This window comes from Electrona antarctica (genome assembly GCF_951216825.1).
Source record: "Electrona antarctica genome assembly, contig: scaffold_41, whole genome shotgun sequence".
NCBI classification, from domain to species: Eukaryota; Metazoa; Chordata; class Actinopteri; order Myctophiformes; family Myctophidae; genus Electrona; species Electrona antarctica.
Genome location: NW_027638439.1, coordinates 760338 through 784301, shown reverse-complemented (window position 1 = coordinate 784301; position 23964 = coordinate 760338). Strand labels below are relative to the sequence as shown.

The 23964-nt window shown below is 41.6% G+C and overlaps 1 protein-coding gene across 1 annotated transcript; it reads left to right on the top strand.

Moving 5' to 3' along the window:
- Positions 1-404: 404 nt before the first annotated feature.
- On the top strand, positions 405-15029 carry LOC306918079 (uncharacterized protein; the record flags this gene model as incomplete). The annotated part of the gene is made up of 5 exons (XM_079530967.1): positions 405-830; positions 8570-8710; positions 9769-9981; positions 14483-14599; positions 14968-15029. The coding sequence occupies exons 1-5, from the start codon at positions 533-535 to the stop codon at positions 15027-15029; spliced, it is 831 nt and encodes a 276-aa protein (XP_079387093.1). The 5' UTR covers positions 405-532.
- Positions 15030-23964: the final 8935 nt, after the last annotated feature.

Here is a 23964-nt window from a genome sequence, read left to right as displayed (position 1 = left end):
ATCCCCTATCCTTTCTTGACTTATGTTTTGTCATTTTGTTTGTTCTTTGTATTTTGTCTGTTTACTTTGTATAGGCTATTTATTATTGTTTGGTTGATTTTGATTTGTTTTTTTGTAGTTTGTCTTGTTGTCTAAATGTTTTCCTTTCCTTTCTTTTTTGTTGTTAAAGTGAATACATTGTATTGTGTTTAGGACCTCCTCGAAAAGGACATCAATGGGTTATTATTCCTATAAAGAATTTCAATCATCAATCACCATCCTTGTAGTCAGTAACAGTTACACCCCTCCTCCACCAGGTGGCGACAGGCCTCAGCGCCTGCATCCTTTGCTGCGCGTGCTCGTAAACACGTTGACCCGGAAGTAAATGCGTATTTTTTTATTTGCAGCCGGGCGTGATGGCGGAATCGACGAGGGGAGAACAAGTTGTTGAACCTCTTTGTTTGTGACTGATCCTCGATACATTTGACAAATTATTAGTATATTACAGTAGTAACCGAGAGATTTACACATTATTATATTACAGTTGGTGAAAATGTCTCCTAAAGGTAAAAGGAGTCAAATTGAGTCTGTAGGCCTACGGCTGAAGATAAATGAACACATGACGTCGGTGGGAGAGGAGATATTGTGTGTTTTGGACAAACAGCGTGGTGTTGATGTTTGTAGTGTGACGCTTAATGCCAGAGTGTTTGTGTTGGAGCGCCTCAGCGCGGTGGGAGAGTTCATGTGCAACCTTTTCCAGAGAGAGATGGAGACACTAGAAACTCTGCTGGAGAAACAGAACAAACTGCTGGACGTGATGCTACAGCCACACATCAGACTACGCCGAGCAGGTTAGGGTTGTGTGTGTGTGTGTGTTTGATTGATTGATTGAAGAATTTATTAACAGTTTGCAGAATTACAGTACATTTCAAGCACAAACTCAATACAAAGGCTGTTAACTGTGAGTGGACGACCCAATTAAGCATTACACTTGTTTCCAACAGAAAACATTTAGAGACGTACAAATAGACACTTCTATAGACAGAACAGGAATTCATGTGTGTGTGTGTGTGTGAAATGAAATGAAATGAAATGATTACTATATTTACCCAGGGTATCTGGGCTAAGCTCAAGAACTTGTTTCCAGCCAGGCCCTGCTCATAGAACATTTCATCGTAGTGGTTCAATGCCTTGTTCAAGGGCACTTCAGCGGTGGTAATTTTAACGTGTCGGACCGCTGATTCGAACTGGCGACCTTCCGGTGTTACATTTTGTCTTCAGACCCTGTCAACTCCAGACCGCGTCAACCGTCGCCGTAGAGACGGACCCACAACGGCAGATGTTGTTCACAGCGAAATAATGCGTAGCAGTCCGCGTCAATGCCTGTCTCTTCCCTTTATGTTAATCACAATTCCAAACACATAGCCTACCAATGTGATTCTTGTCTTAAGCGTCGGGCAGGCGTTGTGTGGACCTTAGCCAGGTTTTGTTGTTGTTGACAGTCACGGGAAGAAGGGGTTGTCTGACTCTTCCTGTTTCTCAAATAATACATTAGCTTTTATAAATTATATTCTATTCGCCATTGGAGTATGAGTATGTGTCACGTACATTAACCATGTAGCCCAGCATGTAGTGCGTGAAAATAAACGCATTGATGAATGAAGGAATAAATAAATGTTTCTGACGGGATTCGAACTTGTCCTGCTCTCAGCATAAGTTCTCCAGTCTGGAGCATAGTCCAATGTGCCATTTTATTCACAACGTTTAGTAACCGTAATCACATCATGGAGTATAGAACCAGCCATCAACGCACCAAACCTAGGTTAAGTTGAGACCTCAGTCACCACACTGGTTTACAACATAGCTGTTTATTACCAATTTGTTTCTAAAAGCATCTCTCACCATCATCACCTAAATTCACCTCATAGTCATTATGTTATACAGGCTACTTAGACATTGTAAATATATGAAGCATTATAGGTTAGTTAGACAGTTTGTTTATAACATGACCTCAGACAACACACAAAGAGCATCAAGAGGCCAAGTAAATCAGCCAACCACATGATTTAAGTTATTTTATTTGACACATCACATACATACACAAGAGTAACATTCTTGCCTTGCCCACTGTTCTACAGTGTGTAACAAAAATGACCACAAAAGGGCACACACTGTCTGATGTCAGATTGCTCCTGACCACCTCAGGACACTAAAGGACAGTGTTGTCACAGTGGTCGCAGTCATACATTGCAGTCTGCTCCACTGTATCGGTTTGTAACCTTACCTTTATCTCCATCAACATGGACAGCCATGTTGATGGAGCTGTCCATGTTGATGGAGCATGTGACATTGGTTGGCAGTGTATAAAGGCACCATAATAGATTTAGGTAGGGTTGAACTAAATGATTTAGGCATTTAGCAGCTTTAACAACAACAAATGTTGCCTCAGTAAACCAGGATAGCAAATAATCTATAGTATCTAAATAGCATTCCATCTAAATTTAATTGTAACCTTTGCAGAAGTATCCATGGTCACCCAGGTCATCAAGAGCAACAAGACAGGTCATCGTTCTATTCTTTCTATTTTACACTCAGTGCCAATTTCTTAAAATGTAATCCTGGGTGCTACCCTCTGCCAACCTGGGGAGAGCCCCGAACTGAGCTCATACCTCAATGCATGAGGAGTGAGCAGTGTTTTTAAAATCAAATAAAAATGATGGCTGGCCAACTAGAACAGTGGAGAGTGGATTGAGGGAGATGCACTGGTTTATGTGCAGGCTGGGAGTTGCCTACACACACCCAGTGAAACCATAATTCACAAGATGAGCATTCAATCTGAAAGAACATGAGTACATTGTTATTCATGTATTTAGTTAAAGCTCACATTTAACAGCTTTTGTATTGAGTTGGGCTTTCGTTTGAAATGTTCTCTGTCTGCATACTGTGAAATAAAAATGTCAATCAATTAATTAATTGGTTGATAATTATATGTAGGCCTATGTATGTGGGTTTCCATTTTATGTTATCTATGAGATAATGAGGTCATATAACAAACTGTTGTCTACCTATAATGCTTTTATGCTTCATATATTTACAATTTCTAAGTAGCCTGTATAACATAATGACTATAAGGTGAATTTAGGTGATGATGGTGAGAGATGCTTTTAGAAACACATCGGTAATAAACAGCTATGTTGTAAACCAGTGTGGTGACTGAGGTCTCAACTTAACCTAGGTTTGGTGCGTTGATGGCTGGTTCTATACTCCATGATGTGATTACGGTTACTAAACGTTGTGAATAGAATGGCACATTGGACTATGCTCCAGACTGGAGAACTTATGCTGAGAGCAGGACAAGTTTGAATCCCGTCAGAAACATTTATTTATTCCTTCATTCATCAATGCGTTTATTTTCACGCAGTACATGCTGGGCTACATGGTTAATGTACGTGACACATACTCGTACTCCAATGGCGAATAGAATATCATTTATAAAAGCTAATGTATTATTTGAGAAACAGGAAGAGTCAGACAACCCCTTCTTCCCGTGACTGTCAACAACAACAACAAAACCTGGCTAAGGTCCACACAACGCCTGCCCGACGCTTAAGACAAGAATCACATCGGTAGGCTATGTGTTTGGAATTGTGATTAACATAAAGGGAAGAGACAGGCATTGACGCGGACTGCTACGCATTATTTCGCTGTGAACAACATCTGCCGTTGTGGGTCCGTCTCTACGGCGACGGTTGGCGCGGTCTGGAGTTGACAGGGTCTGAAGACAAAATGTAACACCGGTATCAAGACCGCTCCGCAATCCGTTCGGCCACCGCTGCCGTGTGTGTGTGTGTGTGTGTGTGTGTGTGTGTGTGTGTGTGTGTGTGTGTGTGTGTGTGTGTGTGTGGTGCAGTAGACACGTTTGCAACTGTTTTAAATCACCAACACATTAGTTCTAATCTATTAAGAGTAAGGTCAGCTACATTATGACGCCAGACAGTGTTTTTGTTGACGACAATGCAACAGACTAGTTAGTAACTGGTAACTAGTTAGTTACCAGTTACTAGTTAGTCTGATTGAACCTGACTTAAAGGACCACTTCACCACTTTTCAACCTATCTTCATATAATAGTTCCTCAGTAATAATCATGATACAATTTAAGATTTTTATTATCGATTATAGATTTTTATTATCGTGTGCAGATAGTTTTGTAGTAGTTTATTTTGGTGATAAAAGAACATTGCATGGATTCATACATTTGTAGGGGTGTTAGCCCCTGCTATGCCCAGCTTTCTGGGTTTGTGTGAGCACAAACATTGGCTGATGATTGGTGATCACCCCATAGCGATGATTTGATTGGCTGAGCAAAGTACATATTGAAGATAAAAGTGACGACCCCAAAAGTGATTGACCGGAATTACATTTGTGACCGGGTCTGGCAAATGGGCCCTCATCTCGACCAGAGTAATTTTTCAGTTTTTTTTTGTGACGATGTGATTTAGTAAGAGAAACCTATGAAAATCTGGGAACTAAATCGTTACCAAGAAATGTCTTCACTAATATGTTTCTAAAAGTGTCTAATAATATGTACTAAAAGTTTGAAATTCAACTCCCGTGGGAAATTTGAGTTATTAGCATAATATGTGACCATGACCATACCACCTATATAAGGCAACAAAGTCCAAATTTCATCATTCTTTAAAAGGATCCCTGGCTAATGAGACATGTCTTAAAACATTATACTTGACCTCTATTACTGAAAAAATAAAATGAAAACACCTTAAATATTTTATTTCTTTCATAAAACAAAATCTTTCACTCAATAGGGACTGCTCCTGTCGCAAGTTGATGATGTCATATGTTCATGTGTGTTCCAGCCCTATGGAATATATGGAATGCACGTGCTAATAAAACATATTTTAAATATTGCTTTGATGCTCATATTAACTTTAGGAAGTATTAAGTTGTTTTTTATTAGCATTTGCATTCTATAATTCCATAGGGCTAGACCACACATGGACATATGACATCAACTTGCGACGGGTGCAGTCACTATTGACTGAAAAATTCTTTATTTATGAAAGAAATAAAATATTGAAGGTGTTTTTATTATTTTATTTTAATTTTAGAGGGTAAGTATAATATTTTAAGGCATATTTGTCTTATTAGCCAGGGATCCTTTTAAGTAGCATGTGACATATAAAACTAGGGGGTTTTCATGATTCTGAATCCATTCCAAGCATTCGTTTTGCACAAAAAACACTCCTTGGGAGGAAAACAGCCATAGCCGTCATCACAAATGTAATGAGGTCAGCACATTTGGGCAAATGGATATGGCCGAATTTAGCACAATGAGTGTTTTTTAGTGCAAAACTAATGCTTGGAATGGATTCAGAATCATGAAAAAACCCTAGTTTCATATATCATGCTACTTAAAGAATGATGACATTTTGACTTTTTTGCCTTATATAGGATGTTAATGGTATGGTCACATTATGCTAATAACTCAAATTTCCCACGGGAGTTTAATTTCAAACTTTTAGTATATATTAGACACCTTTAGAAACACATTGGTGAAGACATTTCTTGGCAACGATTTAGTTCCCAGATTGGTCAAATATAAAATGCTCTTACTAATTGGTTGAGCACGGAATATAATGTATAATGATCTTACTGTATGATGATAAGAGCGACCCTCACTAAGCCAACGACTTATTTTCCTATCCGTTTCACAACCAAAGCAAACTTAGAAAATAAATCACACTTGTGAGGGGTGCTCTTATCATCATACATCATCACATTCTGATTCACAATTATCCCTTCACTAAATCCCACCCCAAAAAGCGATTGTCCAATGCCAATCCAAATAGTTTAAGGATGGGTTGGGGAGGGACTTTTCTGTCCTCACTTTTTGGAGTGGTGCAACAACTCCAAGGAACAGCTTTGTCCCTATGTCCTAACCTATGTGACTATGTCCCTGTGTCCCGATGTTTAGAGTACCAATAGGGGGTGCTGTTGCACCACTCACTTCAGACTGGTCTGACTTTTTTAATCCTCAATACGTACATTGCTCAGCCAATCAAATCATCACTATGGGGTACACACAGACACACAAAGCTGGGTCCGACCGTTGATTCAGCATGTCGGACCTTTGGTGTGTCGGATCTGTGTGTGCACACCACGGGTACAGAGAGGAGACTCGCTCAGAACAAGATTTCCGGTCACCATTTTCCAGCCTCACTGTGGCGACAGATATAAATAAGGAAACAGCGCACAACAACAACATTGACAGTTCTAGACTCATGGCGTGAACTGAACGCATTCACTATGACGGATTTATCGGGTTCATTTTGCGTTGATGTCTCCAGGGTGCCTCTATGTGCCCACAACAACAGATCTACAAGCAGTTGACAGCCAGCTTGTATGTCTGTTTTTTGAGGGGCACTCCCCTCTTATGCCCGGCTTTGTGTGTCTGTGTGTACGGGTCCAATAGCGGTGATTTAATTGGCTGAGCAATGTACATATTGAGTACAGAAAAGTGAGGACGCCCATTGTGATTGGCCGGAATGTGATGATGTGTGATCACTTCACACGTGTGATTTGTTTTTCTCCCTCTACTGGCTGTGTGTGTGGGTGCGTGCGCTGCAGGCTGAGCCGCCGTCAACTTTGCCCTTTCAGACTTGGTCTGAACCGTTTTTTGATGTGCTTCCATGCACAGGTAGAGAGCCTCCATGTGTTTTGGAATGTTGAAGGATATGTTATTTTGTCAGCTGACGCCCAAAAGCCATGCAGCGTTTATTTAATTGATATCTCTGACAGTCAATGCGCTGCTCCCATGCTAGCTCGGCTAGGGAGATAACAACACGCCGACTACTAGACGGATGCATATCATGATCTGTGTGCAACATAACTGCTATTCATTTACTGAGAGAACACACGTTTACCTGATCACTATTTATTCACTGAGGAGAGAACACACGTGTGCCTGATCACTCGTCAATTCACTCTCGTGGTGTTTTTTCCTCTCTCTGGTTCCATGTCCACACGTCTTCTCATCAAGTCAACTTGTAAACATTGAGAACTGTTTTGACGTGAGGGGATCGAGGCAGAGATCAGACCACCCAAACTAATCCCTGTCGACCCATGGCTAAACAAGTCAAAGATAGTACAGAGATTGAATATAGATTTTCCATTTTTGACTCATGCTCATCTCAACTTAAAAAAATCAAAATCCCAAAAAGGTTTTTTATTATAAATAATTACATATATATTTGATGTATTGTTCAAAAACATTATAAGAAACAACGTGTGAAGTGAGTGGTGCAACTCCGTGTGAGGGTCCACGGAACATCCAGACCGCCATAAATTTAATATGTTTATAAATGTTAAAATCACTTTCCATCTCAGACCGTGTGTGTGTGTGTGTGTGTGTGTGTGTGTGTGTGTGTGTGTGTGTGTGTGTGTGTGTGTGTGTGTGTGTGTGTGTGTGTGTGTGTGTGTGTGTGTGTGTGTGTGTGTGTGTGCGCGACACACAGCTGTCTATAGGAGGAGTGGTTGCACAAAAAGATGAGATGTTTTCCAAATGGTAGAGGGAACGTAGTGTGTGTCTCTGTACTGCTCTAGTCTAGTACATCTAGACACGTACATGTCTCTCGTCGCGGTTCTGCATGGTTTTTACTTCCTGCTTGCACATAGTGTACACAGATGACGACCAAGATGATTCGAGAAGTGCCATAGGCTCCTGGAAGACTTTCCCCTCGATCACCTTGGCCGTCAACTCTGCACACAGGGAGTAAACAAAACCTTGCACACGACGAGTGGCATGCATTGCACAAGAGCAGCTGACAGCGTTGACGACAGAGTCCTATGTGAAAATAACCGCTCACTATTTTGAAGGCTGGGCTGTGAAGAGTTGGCCTCGCATACAATACCACTGCATGGATTTTGCATGGATTTTTTTTTGCAATGGCAGGTTCGTCTGGCTACGCGAGGCTAGTGAAGATTATGTTACTACTACTGCTGTAGCGTACGGATTAACACATTTATTTAGTTTTGAGTGTTGCACCCACTCCATTGCGGAGCTTTGTGTGTCCCTGGGTCCGTGGCTGGCTGGCTGGGTCCGTCCGAGCACGGAAATAGCGTTAGGTTGGTTTTCACCACCAAGTGTCACATATTAACTGTATATATGATGATTTTGGGTGTGACAGTACAGTACAGTAGAGGGACCCCCGGGGATCACCACACAGTAACTCTGTCATTTCTCGACCGTTTCGGACGTGGGGCGGCTCGCCGAAACCGGCCTGCCACCCTGAGCGCGTTCCTGTGGGTCTGGAAGTTCCGGGGACCCCCACACAGTTTTGTACCACTCGGTTCACACGGGTGTGATTTTGTATTAACATTGGGGCCAGTGCAGTCAATGCACAGTTGTGCTCTCCTGTCAACTGATTGAAAAAGTAAAATAGATTGACACGTCTGTAAATGGCCACGACACGTCGACTCGCCCAATATGAGTCGTTTAACATCCCTAATTGAAGCCATTATTCGTGTCCTTTATCATATAAAGTCCTCATTGTTTGTATTCCTTCATTCCAGACCAGTGTGTGGAGTCCAGTCTGCAGGTGAAGATCAGTCCTCCAGCCACCACTGTTTCCATTAAACAGGAACCTGAAGACCACCTTAAACAGGAACCTGAAGACCACCTTAAACAGGAACCTGAAGACCACATAGATCTCAGTAAGTTTAAAGCACTTTACTTTTTACTATTTAGGCATTTAGCAGACACTCTTTATCCAGAGCAATTTAAGTAAGAACATTCATCAAATGTATAGAGACAGTGTAGTGTCTCAGTAGCCTCGGTACCCAGGCTTTCATTTTCGTCGGCGCAAAAAATTAAAGCCTGGGGGAACGCATTGGTCGCTCTGGTTTAGGAGTGGGAATCAGGCCTTCAGGGTGGGCGTCGCTCTAAATTATGTGACATAGTGCTGCACTGGGGGGGAGAGGAGAGGAGGTGCCGGGGCTGATGGACAGGCCGCCCTGAACCAATCAGGGCGTGCGCAAATCTCAGCCACGACCCGCCCCTCTAGACCAGAAACCTAACACATTAACTCAGGCTAGTGTCTCAGTGATCTAGTATCAACTTACAGTAAGCAAGGTAAGCACATTCATCAAATGTATAGAGACAGTGTAGTGTCTCAGTGATCTAGGATCATACTGTAGGTAACCCATGAACCTAGCATCACCCCCCCCCCCCCCCCCCCCCCCTCCCCCCCATTCGGGTCTAAAATAGGAGTATGAATCGCGCCTAAGGGTTATGGCAGAAATGTGTATTTTATTCTGATCTCTTGTGGAGCTATCATCAGGGGTGAAAGTGTGTCGGTACTAAGGATGTGAAGATGAACCGGTAATCGGTTTTAACATTAACAATGTGATTTGCATCGATGCGTGGACTCCTGGGTCAATCTGAATGTACCATGAATCAGACTAGATCAATCTGAATGTACCATGAATCGGACTAGATCAATCTGAATGTACCATGAATCGGACTAGGGTTCAGTTAAAACATCAGTAATCTGGTCCATCAGTGTTTCCATCATTCATTAGGGAATTTAGAGCGCAATAAAAACAGCCAAGCTTTTTTAACCGATGTGAATACTTTATTTTCCATTGTTGAGAGCTGCACCTGAGCACTACTGTGTGCACTAGCTTTTCATGTAACAGAGGAAAGTCAGGAAACACTGCATGTAACAAATAAAATCAAATCTTTACCGTTTCTCATTGTGTCTTTTTCCTAGACGTCCTGCACCTCCCTGTATTTTCTCTAGACGTCCTGCACCGCCCTGTGTGTAAAGAGGTTTCCTCTGAAGAGGAGAGGAGCTCCAGTCTGGTCCAGGAGGAACCAGAGCCTCCACACATTAAAGATGAGCAGGAGGAGCTACTTCAAAGACCAGAAGAGGTTGATAGTCCAATGCTGACATTACTAGCAGTGAAAAGTGAACATGATGATGGTGAGAACAGAGACACAGAGCCTGTAGCCAGCACCTCAACTCAACACATGAAAACACAAGCTGATGTAGAGGACGGTGGAACATCACAACCAGCTAGTGATGAGCAGCTCCTCTCTTCACACTGTTCTGAATCTGACATCACTGAAGACAGTGATGAGTGGCAGCCCAGTGTAGATCAGTCACCTTTAAACACACTGAAGTCACGCAAAATGTTTAATCATGAGGGAAGTCTAAAAAGACACATGATGACTCATACAGGAAAAAAGTCCTTATCTTGTACAGTTTGTAGCAAAGGCTTTCGTTTCAATGGCGTTCTAAAAAGACACATGATGACTCATACAGGAGAAAAGTCCTTTACTTGTAAAGTTTGTAGAAAAGGCTTTAGGCGAAAGGGTCACCTAAAATCACACATGATGACTCATACAGGAGAAAAGCCCTTCACTTGTAAAGTTTGTAGGAAAGGCTTTGGTGACTTCAGTACTCTAAAAACACACATGATGACTCATACAGGGGAAAAGTCCTTTACATGTAAAGTTTGTAGAAAAGGCTTTAGGCAAAACCGTCACCTAAAATCACACATGAGGACCCATACCGGAGAAAAGCCCTTCACTTGTAATGTTTGTAGCAAAGCCTATTTCGACTTGAGTACTCTAAAAAGACACATGAAGACTCATACCGGAGAAAAGCCCTTCACTTGTAAAGTTTGTAGCAAAGCCTTTGGTCAGTTGGGTTATCTAAAAATACACATGAGCACTCATACCGGAGAAAAGCCCTTCACTTGTAAAGTTTGTAGCAAAGCCTTTGCTCTGTTGTGTACTCTAAAAACACACATGAGGACTCATACCGGAGAAAAGCCCTTCACTTGTAATGTTTGTAGCAAAGCCTTTGGTCAGTCGTGTACTCTAAAAAGACACATGAGCACTCATACAGCAAGGGGAAATATTTAGCTGAACCAGAGGGCATGGCCATCAGTATAATCCCCCTGTATCCACCTGTTTCCAGTGTCCTGAGCCCTTGTGTGAAAGTTGTGCATAACTTCCTGTTGATTTTTTTTGTGTTTTTTTTTGTTTTAACCTAAGCTATCCGGATGGGGTAAACAGTGCTACGTATTCAGGCCATTCACCACAAATAAAGAGGTTTAAATTGATTGAAATCCGAGTGCATGTGTTGTTTTTGCTCTGCATCGTCTGCCTTGCATTTGGAGTGCTGGTGGATCACTGAATGAAACCCCGCCCAGTTGAGTGAACACAGGGTGTATCTGTCCTCCCTTTGGCTAGTGCCTATCACTGCCGGGTCATAGTTCACCAATGCTGAACCGTAAAGCTAAATTCCAATACCCAAAATCTCGGCCACTCGCTCACCTGGGGTCCAGCTTGACCCGTGGTGAAAACCAACCAAACGCCATTTTCGTGCTCGGACACAGCCAGCCAGCCAGCCAGGGATACAAATAGCTGTCTATAGGTAGTACCCACAGGAATCTGCGATTCCGCGATCGCGGATTTTACCACTGATTTCAAAGCCGTCTGTGGAATTCTCGACCATCCGCGGAATAGTAGAATGTCTGTGGAATAGACGGATGCCCCCGTTTTTACTCCCGGAATTTTCTACTGGGGAAAATTCCGGGAGAAAAAACTGGTCGCGGAGCGTCCGTATAACATGACAAAGTTACTTATTACTACCAGTAGTACTATAATAAGGATTTGTACATGGTGAGGTGTCTGACAACACTATTTATTTATGTCCTGACTCAAAGGCGGCATAAATAATTCACGGACCGAAACGCGCGCCCTCTAATAGGTTCCTTCTGAAACGGAATCTGTGTAAATGGTTCCTACTGAAACTCAATCCATGTCCTGACCTTAGACTTGGAGTATATAGTAATAGAGACGGCACCGGATTTTTCCTCCCATCCACTTGCATTAAGTGCATTAAGTTGCTAAAAAAACAAAAAAGATAGTCAACGGACGAGCACGTTCATGTGTTTGGCCCAGCGCTGCAATACCAGATTCGGCCACTATGTCCATTTCGCCTCAGGGTTTCCTCCGGGTGCCGTCTCTATTCATATATACTCTAAGGTCCTGAATCTTGACAATGACAAATTGACAATGCTAAAGCAGAAAAGAATAAATATTACTCCCACATTAAGTATCCTCTAGTCTAAACTGTAGTTACTGTTACTGTGGAAGGATAGAGATTGTCTTTGAGCGACAAGATGAATGACAACCTTTGCAACCAAAACAAATTAAAACATGAATTATAATCAATCCCCAAAAACGATTATGTGAATATTATGACGCATCCATAATTACAATTAATTGTATCTATTTCATGAAAGATTTGACTTATTAAAAAAAATAGCTTGATAACTTGATTTAGGTTAAATAAGTTAATGTCCGCGGAATATTAACTAAGGCGCGCTGTAAGCGACTGCAGGGGATTAAACTATAAGTCGCTGAGAGGCGATCATATGGGACTTATTGTCAGACGCGCTCCGCTCTGCAAACAAAATAAATTCGCTGGGTCCAAGGACTGCGTTTAAGGGGTTAAAGCAGTGTAAAAACTCATAAGGGTGCTCAAACATAAAGCAAAAGTAACCACAGAATCAACGTAAATAAAATAAAGCGGTGTAAAGTGGTCAACAAAAAGTATGGCGTCCCACACACCCCCTCTCTCTCTGTGTCCACAGCAGGTGAACAGGTGATGTTAATGGGAACCTTGGGTCCGCCCCTATGCCCGTCAATCATCCACATCAACACCAGTGACAGCCTACTCATTTCATTGACCAATGTATAATCAACATAACCAAACCAATTCATGGCTCTTACACGCGCAATCAAGGATTGATCTCCGCTGAATTAGGAATGTTCTCCGCGGAATCAAGACTTTTTCTCCGCGGATTCCTGTGGGGACTATATAGGAGTGGTTGCACCCATAGATATATATATATAAACACTAGATGGCTCAAGGCGGAGTTTCTGACGTCGTTCACCCGGCAGCCATCTTACTTCGGGGCTACAGTACAGTATGTTCAATGGCAGCTCAAACAGAAACAGTCATAACTCGCTCAAATCTTGACGGATTTACAAACGGGTTGGTTTATTACAAACGTTGTCAACGTGGCTATGATTCAGGACACTTATCTGCTTAATTAATTTTTTTATATGAACGTCGTATAAAAGCATATAAGTATGCGGACGTCTCTGACGTTTATAACAAACCAAACCGTTTGAAAATTGGTTGCAAATTGAGCAAGTTATGGTCATTTAAGAGTACATGCCCCATAGACACAATGTTATGTGTCCCGAGGTAAGATGGCCGCCACGTAACGACGTCACTCTCCATTGGCCAACAGCGCGGGTGAGCTATCTAGAGTTTATATATATCTATGGTTGCACCACTCAAAAAGATCAGATGTTTTTCCAAATGGTAGAGGGAACGTGTGTGTGTGTGTCTCTGTGCTGCTCTAATCTAGTGCACGTCTCTCGCCGTGTGTGCGGTTATTACGTCCTGCTTGCACATAGTGTGCACAGATGATTCGAGAAGTGCCATAGGCTCACGGAAGCCTTTCCCCTCGATCACCTTGTCCGTCAACTCTGCACACACTATGGCAAGCAGGAAGTCAGGGAGTAAACCAAACAGCGCACACGACGAGTGACATGCATTGCACAAGAGCAGCTGACCGCGTTGACTACAGAATCCTATGTGAAAATAACCGCTCACTATTTTGGGCTGTGAAGAGTTGAGGCCTATTCATAGTCCAGTTTTCGGTGAAGAGGTGACCACCGAAACGGTATTTAGTAAAAACAGAGAGATGTGTTGTGTGAGCGGTGAAAACCGTGGTGTGACTTCATGTAGTTTTTGGTGGTCACCTCTTCACCGAAAACTGGACTATGAATAGACATTTCGCCTTGCAGACAATACCACTGCATGGATTTTATTTCTTTATTTGTATTTTTGCAATGGCAGATTCGTCTGGCTACGCGAGGCTAGTGAAGAGTGCCATCCTACTGCTGTAGCGTACGGATTAACACATTTATTTAGTTTTGAGTGTTGCAACCACTCCATTGCGGAGCTTTGTGTGTCCCTGGGTCCCTGGCTGGCTGGGTCCGTCCAAGCAATAGCATTTGGTTGGTTTTCACCACCAAGTGTCGCATATTAACTGTATATATGATTTTGCGTGTGACAGTACAGTAGAGGGACCCCGGGGATCACCACACATTAACTCTGTCATTTCTAGACCGTTTCGGACACAGGGGGGCTCGCCGGAACCGGAACGCCAACATGGGCGCGTTCCTGTGGGTCTGGAAGTTCCGGGGAACACCACAGTTATGCACCACTCGTTTCACACATGTGTGAGCTCTCCTGTCAACTGATTGAAAAAGTAAAAGAGTAAAATAGATCGACACGTCTGTAAATGGCCACGACACGTCATATAAAGTCCTTATCCAGGTCACATCAAAATCCTCATTGTTAAAGTCCTTATTGTATTCCTTCATTCCAGACCAGTGTGTGGAGTCCAGTCTGCAGGTGAAGATCAGTCCTCCAGACACCACTGTTTCTATTAAACAGGAACCTGAAGACCACCTTAAACAGGAACCTGAAGAACACATAGATCTCAGTAAGTTTCAAGCACTTTGCTTTTTACTATTTAGGCATTTAGCAACTTACAGTAAGCAAGGTAAGCACATTCATCAAATGTATAGAGACAGTGTAGTGTCTCAGTGATCTAGGATCATACTGTAGTAAACCATGAACCTAGCATCAGTCTAAACACTATAATATCACACAATAAATAATCTGTACATTGAAACTAGACAAGGATGCCAGGTCATGAAATTAACCTAGCATCTGTCTAAATAACATGCTATCTAAATTACATTTTAACCTCTGCATAAGACTGCATGGTCGTCGTCAAGCGGAGTCTGAAGGGGTGTGCCTTAAGATACGTCAGAAATTTGTATTTTTGTATTATGATCTCTTGTGGAGCTATCATCAGCGGTGAAAGTGTCAGTACTAAGGATGTACAGATGAAAGTGTGTCAGTACTAAGGATGTAAAGATGAACAGATGAATCGGTAATCGGTTTTAACATTAACAATGTGATTTGCATCGATGTGTTGACTCCTGGATCAATCTGAATGTACCATGAATCTGACTAGGGTTCAGTTAAAACCTCAGTAATCTGGTCCATCAGTGTTTACATCATTCATTAGGGAATTTAGAGTGCAATAAATACAGCCGAGCTCTTTTAAATGTGAATACTTTGGTTAGCTTTTCTAGCTTTTCATTTTACACAATCAGCGCCAGGATTTCTTTCAAAATAGCAGCTCCCCCCCCCCTCCTTCCGTTCCGTACAAAAACCGGGAGGCATAATGTTGCTTGCTTACCTCGCTATGATTACGATAAAGTCGCTCGATAATCCCTCGCGTTCATATTTTAAACGAGAGGCATGTTGAAGTCAGAAATGAAGAGCTTAGTATATCCATCTGGTCAAAACCACGGAGAGCTCCCTAGATTACGCGCTACGAGCCTTTCTTTCTGAGCGGTAAACAGGGAAGTGAACGCCTATGTTGCAGAAGGAGAGGCCAACCGATGGATTAGCTATGACGTCTCCACACGGTCTAAATGGGTTAACAGAGGAAACACTGCATGAAAAACATGCAAAGTTCAAACCTTTACCGTTTCTGATTGTATCTTTTCCTAGACTCCCTGCACCTCCCTGTGTTTTCCCTAGATGTCCTTCACCTCCCTGTGTGTAAAGAGGAGGTTTCCTCTGAAGAGGAGAGGAGCTCCACTTTGGTCCAGGAGGAACCAGAGCTTCCACACATTAATGATGAGCAGGAGGAGCTACTTCAAAGACCAGAAGAGGTTGATAGGCCAATGCTGACATTACTAGCAGTGAAAATTGAAGATGATGATGGTGAGAACAGAGGCACAGAGCCTGTAGACAGCACCTCAATTGAACACATGAAAACACAAGCTGATGTAGAGGACTGTGGAACATCACAACCAGCTAGTGATGACCAGCTCCTCTCTTTACACTGTTCTGAATTGACACTCATCACTGAAGACAGTGATGAGTGTCAGCCCAGTGTAGATCAGTCACCTTTAAACACACTGAAGTCACACAAGACACATGTGGAAGGACAGAGATTGTCTTTGAGCAACAAGATGTCCCGGGACCTGAAACCATCGAAAGAAACTCAAGAGTCACACAGGGAGGACAAGTTTTAGTTGTGCAGTGTGTTGTAAAACGTTTAATCACAAGGGAAATCTGAAGATGCACATGCAAACTCATTCAGGGGAAAAACCATTTACTTGTTCAATTTGTAGAAAAGGCTTTATTCACTTGTGGTATCTAAAAAGACACATGAAGACTCATATAGGGGAAAAAACATGTACTTGTTCAGTTTGTAAAAAAGGCCTTTGTCAAACTTCTGATCTAAAAAGACACATGATGACTCATACAGGTGAAAAGCCATTTACTTGTAAAGTTTGTAGCCGAGGCTTTAGTCAAACTAGTGCTCTAAAAAATCACATGAGGACTCATACAACCAGTGTAGATCAGTTGCTAACTCATTCAGTGGAAAAACCATTTACTTGTTCAATTTGTAGAAAATGCTTTACTCACTTGTCTTATCTAAAAAGACACATGAGGACTCATACAGGGGAAAAGCCGTTTACTTGTAAAGTGTGTAGCAAAGGCTTTACTCAAAATGGTGATCTAAAAAAACACATGTGGACTCATACAGGGGAAAGGCCATTTACTTGTTCAGTTTGTAGAAAAGGCTTTGGTGACAAAAGTAATCTAAAAAGACACGAGAGCCCATGCAGTGGAAAATCCATGTAATAGGTCGGGGGTGGCATATTGTCGGTTAGTGATGGGTATTGGCAACAACCTCACGATCGATACATATCACGATACAGAGTGTGCCAAGGTTTTGAAAAATAACATTTTAAGTTTCCAAACCAATTTAAAAAACTTAGTGGATAACATTTTTGCTTTTATGTGACACTCTTGTATTAAAGGAGAATTCCATACTAAAAGGCTTTCTTACCTTTCTTTGTAGTTGTTACGTCCCCACCAAAGAGGTCCAGGTGTTATTTTGTGCAAAAGCTCCTTATTGGCTATCTCCCCTACCATAAGCCCTAAATGAATTGCATTGAATCGAATGGGGCTATGGGGTGTTGTGCTAATAAGCTTATTTCCATCGCTCAAAATTATAATTGTTTTGTATATATCCTCTCTTCATAATGCAAATAATATCCCAAGCGGCACACTTTACTACTTATTTCGATGGAAATAAGCGAATTAGCACAACACCCCATAGATCCATTCAATTCCCATTCCATTCAATGCAATTCATTGAGGGCTTATGGTAGGGGAAATAACCAATTAGGAGTTTTTGCAAAAAAAACACCTGGACCTCTTTGGTGGGGACGTAACGACTACAAAGAAAGGTAAAAAAGCCTTCTAGCATGGAATTCTCCTTAAGTAGATCAATACATTCACGTGAATACATAAAAAGTTGAAATATGGAGACAAGTTAATTCAGGGTTTATTTAATAGTCCTGGGGATGGATTTAATTCCTGAGGATTTCAAAGGGGACATTTAATGAGATAAGTGCAGATTTGCACTAAACATTTTCAGCGGCGCCTGCTGTAACTTCTTTGTCGAGCTTGGGCGGCCAATCGCGGTCCTGGATTTTCGGTGGGACCGAGAATACCTGCACTGAGAATCAGCCAATCAACAAACAGCCTGTCGGAGTGGACCAATAGCAGCCAGCTGCAGCCTCGCCAAAAGGCAATCACAACAAAGCCGGTTAGAGAAAAACGACCCGCCTCCCGCAGCAACAGAGAAGGCAAATAAAAGAAATACAAATAAAGTTTGATCTGTCAGCTTGTTCTTTTGTCATTCTCTAGCATGTCATGATCTTTGTGTTTTTAACGTGACCCACACGTCCAAGACAATCGGTTGAGTTGGCTGTTCAATGTTCATTGCAACGTGGAGGCGATTAGTTTTAGTCTTTTTGTTGTCATTGCATCGCTTTGATTACGTTAATGGACTTCTGGTATCGTTGCATTATTAATATTAATAGTAGTCTATTTGAGAATGACGAGGAAACCTATAAGTCATGATTGATGTGTTATGTGGCTATATTTTATTCATTGTTTCCTACAGTCAAGGGTTGCCTTTAGTCTTAAATAAAGAGAATGTCATATTGCTTTACACAACACAATCAAGATGTAACATATACACAATATGATTACAATGCTTAATGATGGTTTCATAATAACAGCTAAAGGTAATAAATGATAAAATTGCCGACTGATGGCGGTTAAAAGAAAACACCTGGGGAATAAATACGCAATGAACATGTCTGAAAGAACCCATGAATGGACACTGGACAGTAAAGTCAAGAGCAGGCTCTTCTGCAATGACATTGATGACTGTGCTTTGATAAGGTTATGTATCAGAAGTATATGATTTATAGTGTTACCAGCTGGCATTATATAGCCTACTGTATATAGGCTACAAGACAAGTCAAGCATTATATGCAATAATGTTTTCAACAACTCACATCAATAATAGCCTATGAAGTTAATATAGGCTATATTAATAGTTTGCACTGCAATGACTGATGACAATGATCTGAAAAATGAATGAAAATCTATAGGTGTGCCGTCGCGGAGCGCACACTAGGTAGCCAAGACCTGCACTGACATTTTACTATAAGGCATATGTCGCTCATTTCTTAAGCGATTCTTAAAATTAAAAAATCGCCATAATCCGTGGGAACTCTACTTTCAATTGGTGTTGTCAGCCAAGGCCTTGAGCCACGTGATGCACCGCCGAGCGAGGCGCCATGCCGAGCGTTGCGACGGCCACCAGACCCGACTCAGCGCCGTCCGAGTTACGTCCCGATAGGCAGAGAATAGTATAGTAGCCCCTAGTTTCCATTCGCCGATAATAGTTGGAAATGACACGTCCACCAGGGGGAAACCTTGACCAGGCTATGTTCAGCCAAGGGTGAGTATGCCAGTATGGCCATATTGGCCCTATTTGAAGGTGCTGATAACGGATGATTTCGCCTATTCAATACAGAGATAACAGTCGAATCGGCTGGGCTGCTGCGTCTTCCTGTTCTGTCGTTACAAGGAGTGAGCGAGAGAGAGAGCGCATCATGGACAAGTAGCCTATAGTGGATTGAAAAATTAGGTAGTAGGCGGCAGGCCTAATGCCTTTATCTCACGTCAATTTTAGCGTTGTATACTTTTATACATTAGCATCTTTCATTCAGATTATGTTCAATAACGTTATGGTAGGCTACAGACTACAGTAGGCAACACGCATCATGGACAAGTAGCCTATAGTGGATTGAAAAATTAGGTAGTAGGCGGCAGGCCTAATGCCTTTATCTCATGTCAATTTTAGCGTTGTATACTTTTATACATTAGCATCTTTCATTCAGATTATGTTCAATAACGTTATGGTAGGCTACAGACTACAGTAGGTTACAGCCAGGTTCATCCAAGGTGTGGCTCTAACTGCAGTCGATCCCGTTCTGCCCAGTTCAGACAATGCTCGTGGGTCTCTGTGATTGGCCAAGCGTTGATTTTCTGGCGTTAAGCCTGTTCAAAGGTTTCATTTTCAAAAAATTGCTATAGCGCCCCCCTTTGGCCAATTAGAGTAAGACTGCTTTCAGTGCTATTTGGCATGACCCTCTACCATACTGTAAAGTGTAATAAGCAAATGACGCTTCATGTAGGTATTAGGTGCAGAAGAAGTAGTCTCACAAAACAGCAATTTTCATTGGCTCATAAAAACTTCATTTTTTCACTTAACAAAAATGTGCTAAGATTATTTGTCTGTATAGGTCCAAAGTTCACGTCTAGAAGTTTTCGTGCATTTTGATCAAAGAACCTGGGAGCAGATACATTTTAACCGTTTTTCATATAATTCAAAATGGCGGGTGATCTAAAGGTCAGAGGTCAAAAGTCAGAACACGAAAGTTGTTCGGCATGAGGAGACACATATGTGTATCAAAGTGTCATTGCCGACGGTCAAACGGTTCATGAGATATGCACGTTCAAAGTTTGCATTTTCAATTGAGCGCTATAGCGCCACCATTTGGCCAATCGCCATGGGCTTCGCATAGTCACCGTTTGGCATGGCCCTCTACCAGATTACCGCGTTTCGCGAAAACCGACTGCATGGTTCAGCCAGAACAGCTATTTTTGGTGGAAGAAGGAGGAGGAGGAGAAGAAGAAGAAGGAGAAGAAAAATATACACAAAAGCAATAAGTGACCAAAGTCACTTCGTGACTTCTTGGTCCCTTAAAAATAAAAACACAACATGCAGCAAATCAGTCAGGACAGAGTAGGAACGCAGATATTAAAACTCAACTAAAAGTGAAGAGGTGAGTCTTGAGTTGAGATTTAAAAATGTCTACATGTTTAAAAATGTTAGGCCTATAACAATATTTTTTGTAATTTTTGTATTTAAAAAATATGTCATTTTGCAATACAAGTTGTAGGCTACAACTATAATCATTTATGACATGCCTATTCAATTAGATTAGACTGGGGGCCACTGGGGGGCCGCACAGTGTGCACGCTTTGCACGGAGAATGTGTGGGTTCTCAAAATGCATTTTGTGCTCAAACACAAAGATTTATACATACTTAGAATTGATGTAGACTTATTTGACAGTTTACACACACACACACACACACACACACACACACACACACACACACTGTCTGTCTGTCTGTCTGTCTGTCTGTCTGTCTAATTTCTCTCCAAAAGCCCTTGAATGATGGAATATGATTAAGGGTTACTGTCATTATGATAATCTCAATCGCACACACCATACCTGTAACTTTCATTAGCGCTAAACAAATAAATAAAAAAGATCCAGGGGCCACAAGGGGGGCGCCCCACTTGCCGCATTTGGCACGTGGGCTGCCAGTTGAATAGCCCTGATTTATGATGTTCCTATATGACTTCTACTGTCCTACAGCACCGTGATCCATTTTAATGATGTGTCGTTGCTTCCCCCTTGTGGACAGCAAATGTCATAATACCAGACAGTAATTGATTAATGGGTTTGGGTTAATATAATGTAAGTATCGAAAGAGAAATAACACAGGACTATAGAGTGTCCTGGGCATGACGTTAAGCTAAGGAAATGTCTCTAGTGCAGGGGTGTCAAACTGGTTATCTGAGATCCAATGTAGCTTGTGAGACAATTTTCAAAAAGGAAACAATGCCAGTGTGCCAGTGATAACCCTCCCCCTGTGCCAGTGTTGGCACACGTGCACTAGGTTGTCTACCCGTGCAACAACACTTGCCATTTGCCATTGCCATCAGCACTTTCTGATATGAACAATAAGGCCATCACACTGCTAGCACTCTCAATATCACGTGGCACTGATCATCCCCTGTATCGCTTTTTCAACATCATGCCATCAGGACAAAGATACAGAACCTTACCATGGAAAAAGGTTTGTTTCAGTAGGAGCTTTGTCCCCTCAGCCATCGCGGCATCAATGCGGGTGCCTATGGGCTATAGTTCCAAACATTGCTCCTATGGCTGGAACTGGAATTATTATTAGGGGCGAACGGGGTAAGATGAACCACTTTTTGCTTAAGTTGTCCTGGAAGCAAGGCAAAATGAGATGGCAGTAAAATCGAATGATCTACCCATATTTCAGGATGTCTTCTATCAATTGAAATGATGAGTAAGCATCTATGACAAAGGGCCATGAAAATATGACCTTTTTAAAAAAAGTGGTCATGTGGCTCAATTTGCCCCAGGTAAGGGGAAAGTTGATCCAAGTCGAGGGGTAAGTTGAACCACATGATATTTTAATGTTAAAAGCTTAAATTTGAACAGATAATGTATTCACTTATCGATAATAATATAATAACAGTCTTATTTATTTGTTTATTTATTATTTAAACAATATTAAGACAATTAAATCAAGTTTGTTATTCAGAACCTTATATTTGCAATATTGTTAATACAATATTGCAAACTTCTCTTAAATGAGTATGTACATGCAATTAAAAGGTCATTCAGTATAATTTGAGTAGCAAATACTTAATACAAAAAATATGAATAGTGATTTCCATTGACTCAATTTACCCCCGGACATTGGTTCATTTTACCCCAGCAACCATTTTAGAAAACAATGACTAGAATAAGCTACTTCAGACAATGTATATTTGCTAAATGATTCATATGGTTCTATCCATTGGCAAATCATCAACGTGTATGATATTACATTTTAGACCTTTGTATAGCAGTCATTTTACATGAATTGTCAACATTTTACTTTACTGACAAAAAACTGTTTTTTGTGTAAAATATTGTTTTCTACTTTCCCAATGTGCTTCCCAACTTCACAGCCAGGTGTAAATGATGGATGCTTACTAGATTTAAGGTCACATGGCAACACAGTTTTTTAGTTTTTTAGATAAAGGGGGTGGTTCAACTTATCCGCTGGCTCATCTTACCCCGTTCTCCCCTATATATTTTTTTATATATATTTTTTGTTTAACATTCATGTTATTTATTCCTAGAGAGTGGAAGTCAGTCCATTCATCCACTAAATATGTGCCAGTGATTTTTTTTAAATCACTGTAATCACTCTAAATACTGCATACTTAGCCTTATATTTTTTAATAATGGGATGAAAATAGAGTTGCAATACCCTCCATTGACTCCCTACTCATCCAATTTGCATTTGCGATATGCTTGTATTAAACGACACCAACTCACCATCATTGCAGCTCTAGGCCAAGCTTGAATTATCCTCTTTCAATCTGCCGAGCTTTTGTTTCAAAAAAATCCACCGTAGACATGTTATGAGCTACTTTCTGTCAAGACATTCTGTGCATGTGATTCTTTTTCTGTGTATTGGAGTTTGGAAGCACTCGTTTTTTTTTTACGGGTCGCGCTGCTGCCTCCTGCATTATGTGCAAATTCGAAACAGGTGGTACGCAGGGCCGTTCAGTGACATACGACGAGTGCTTCCAAACTCCAGCACTTAGAAAAAGAATCACCTGCACAGTAGCCTCGGTCCCAGGCTCACTTAACTGCGAAAAAGAAGAGCCTGGTCACAACCTAGGACAAATAAGCTATCTAAGGCAGGACTTCCGCCGTGTAACCCCCCCCGGAAGTTAACGTTTTTTGACCAATCGCCGCGTTGTGTTCCCGAAAATGTATTCCCGCTGAAATGATCATTGGGTGGGGACTAGTAAACACAGCCGCACCGCGTGACGTAGTTATCTTACACGCAACACTTCCGCCACTTCCGCTGATAGTCTTTTCAGGGTAGGTCTTGCCCAGGGTGCCTGCACAGCATTTTTGAGTGGTGCAACCACTCCCTTACGGAGCTGTGTATGAGCACGAAAATAGCATGGTTGTTTTTCACCACGTGTGCGCAACCTAACACACACACAAACACACACGCACATATATTAACTGTATATATGATGATTTTGGGTGTGCCAGTACAGTACAGTACAGTACAGTACAGTACAGTACAGTACAGTACAGTACAGTACAGTACAGTACAGTACAGTACAGTACAGTACAGTAGAGGGACCCCCACACGGTAACTTTTCTCAACCGTTTCGGACGTATTTTTTGGTTGATTTTGATTTGTTTTTTTGGAGTTTGTCTTGTTGTCTAAATGTTTTCCTTTCCTTTCTTTTTTGTTGTTAAAGTGAATACATTGTATTGTGTTTAGGACCTCCTCGAAAAGGACATCAAGGGGTTATTATTCCTATAAAGAATTTCAATCATCAATCACCATCGTTGTATTCAGTAACAGTTACACACCTCCTCCACCATGTGGCGACAGGCAGCAGCGCCTGCATCCTTTGCTGCGCATGCTCGTAAACACGTTGACCCGGAAGTAAATGCGTAATTCTATTTGTTGACACTCTAGGCCGGTATGGTGGAATCGACGA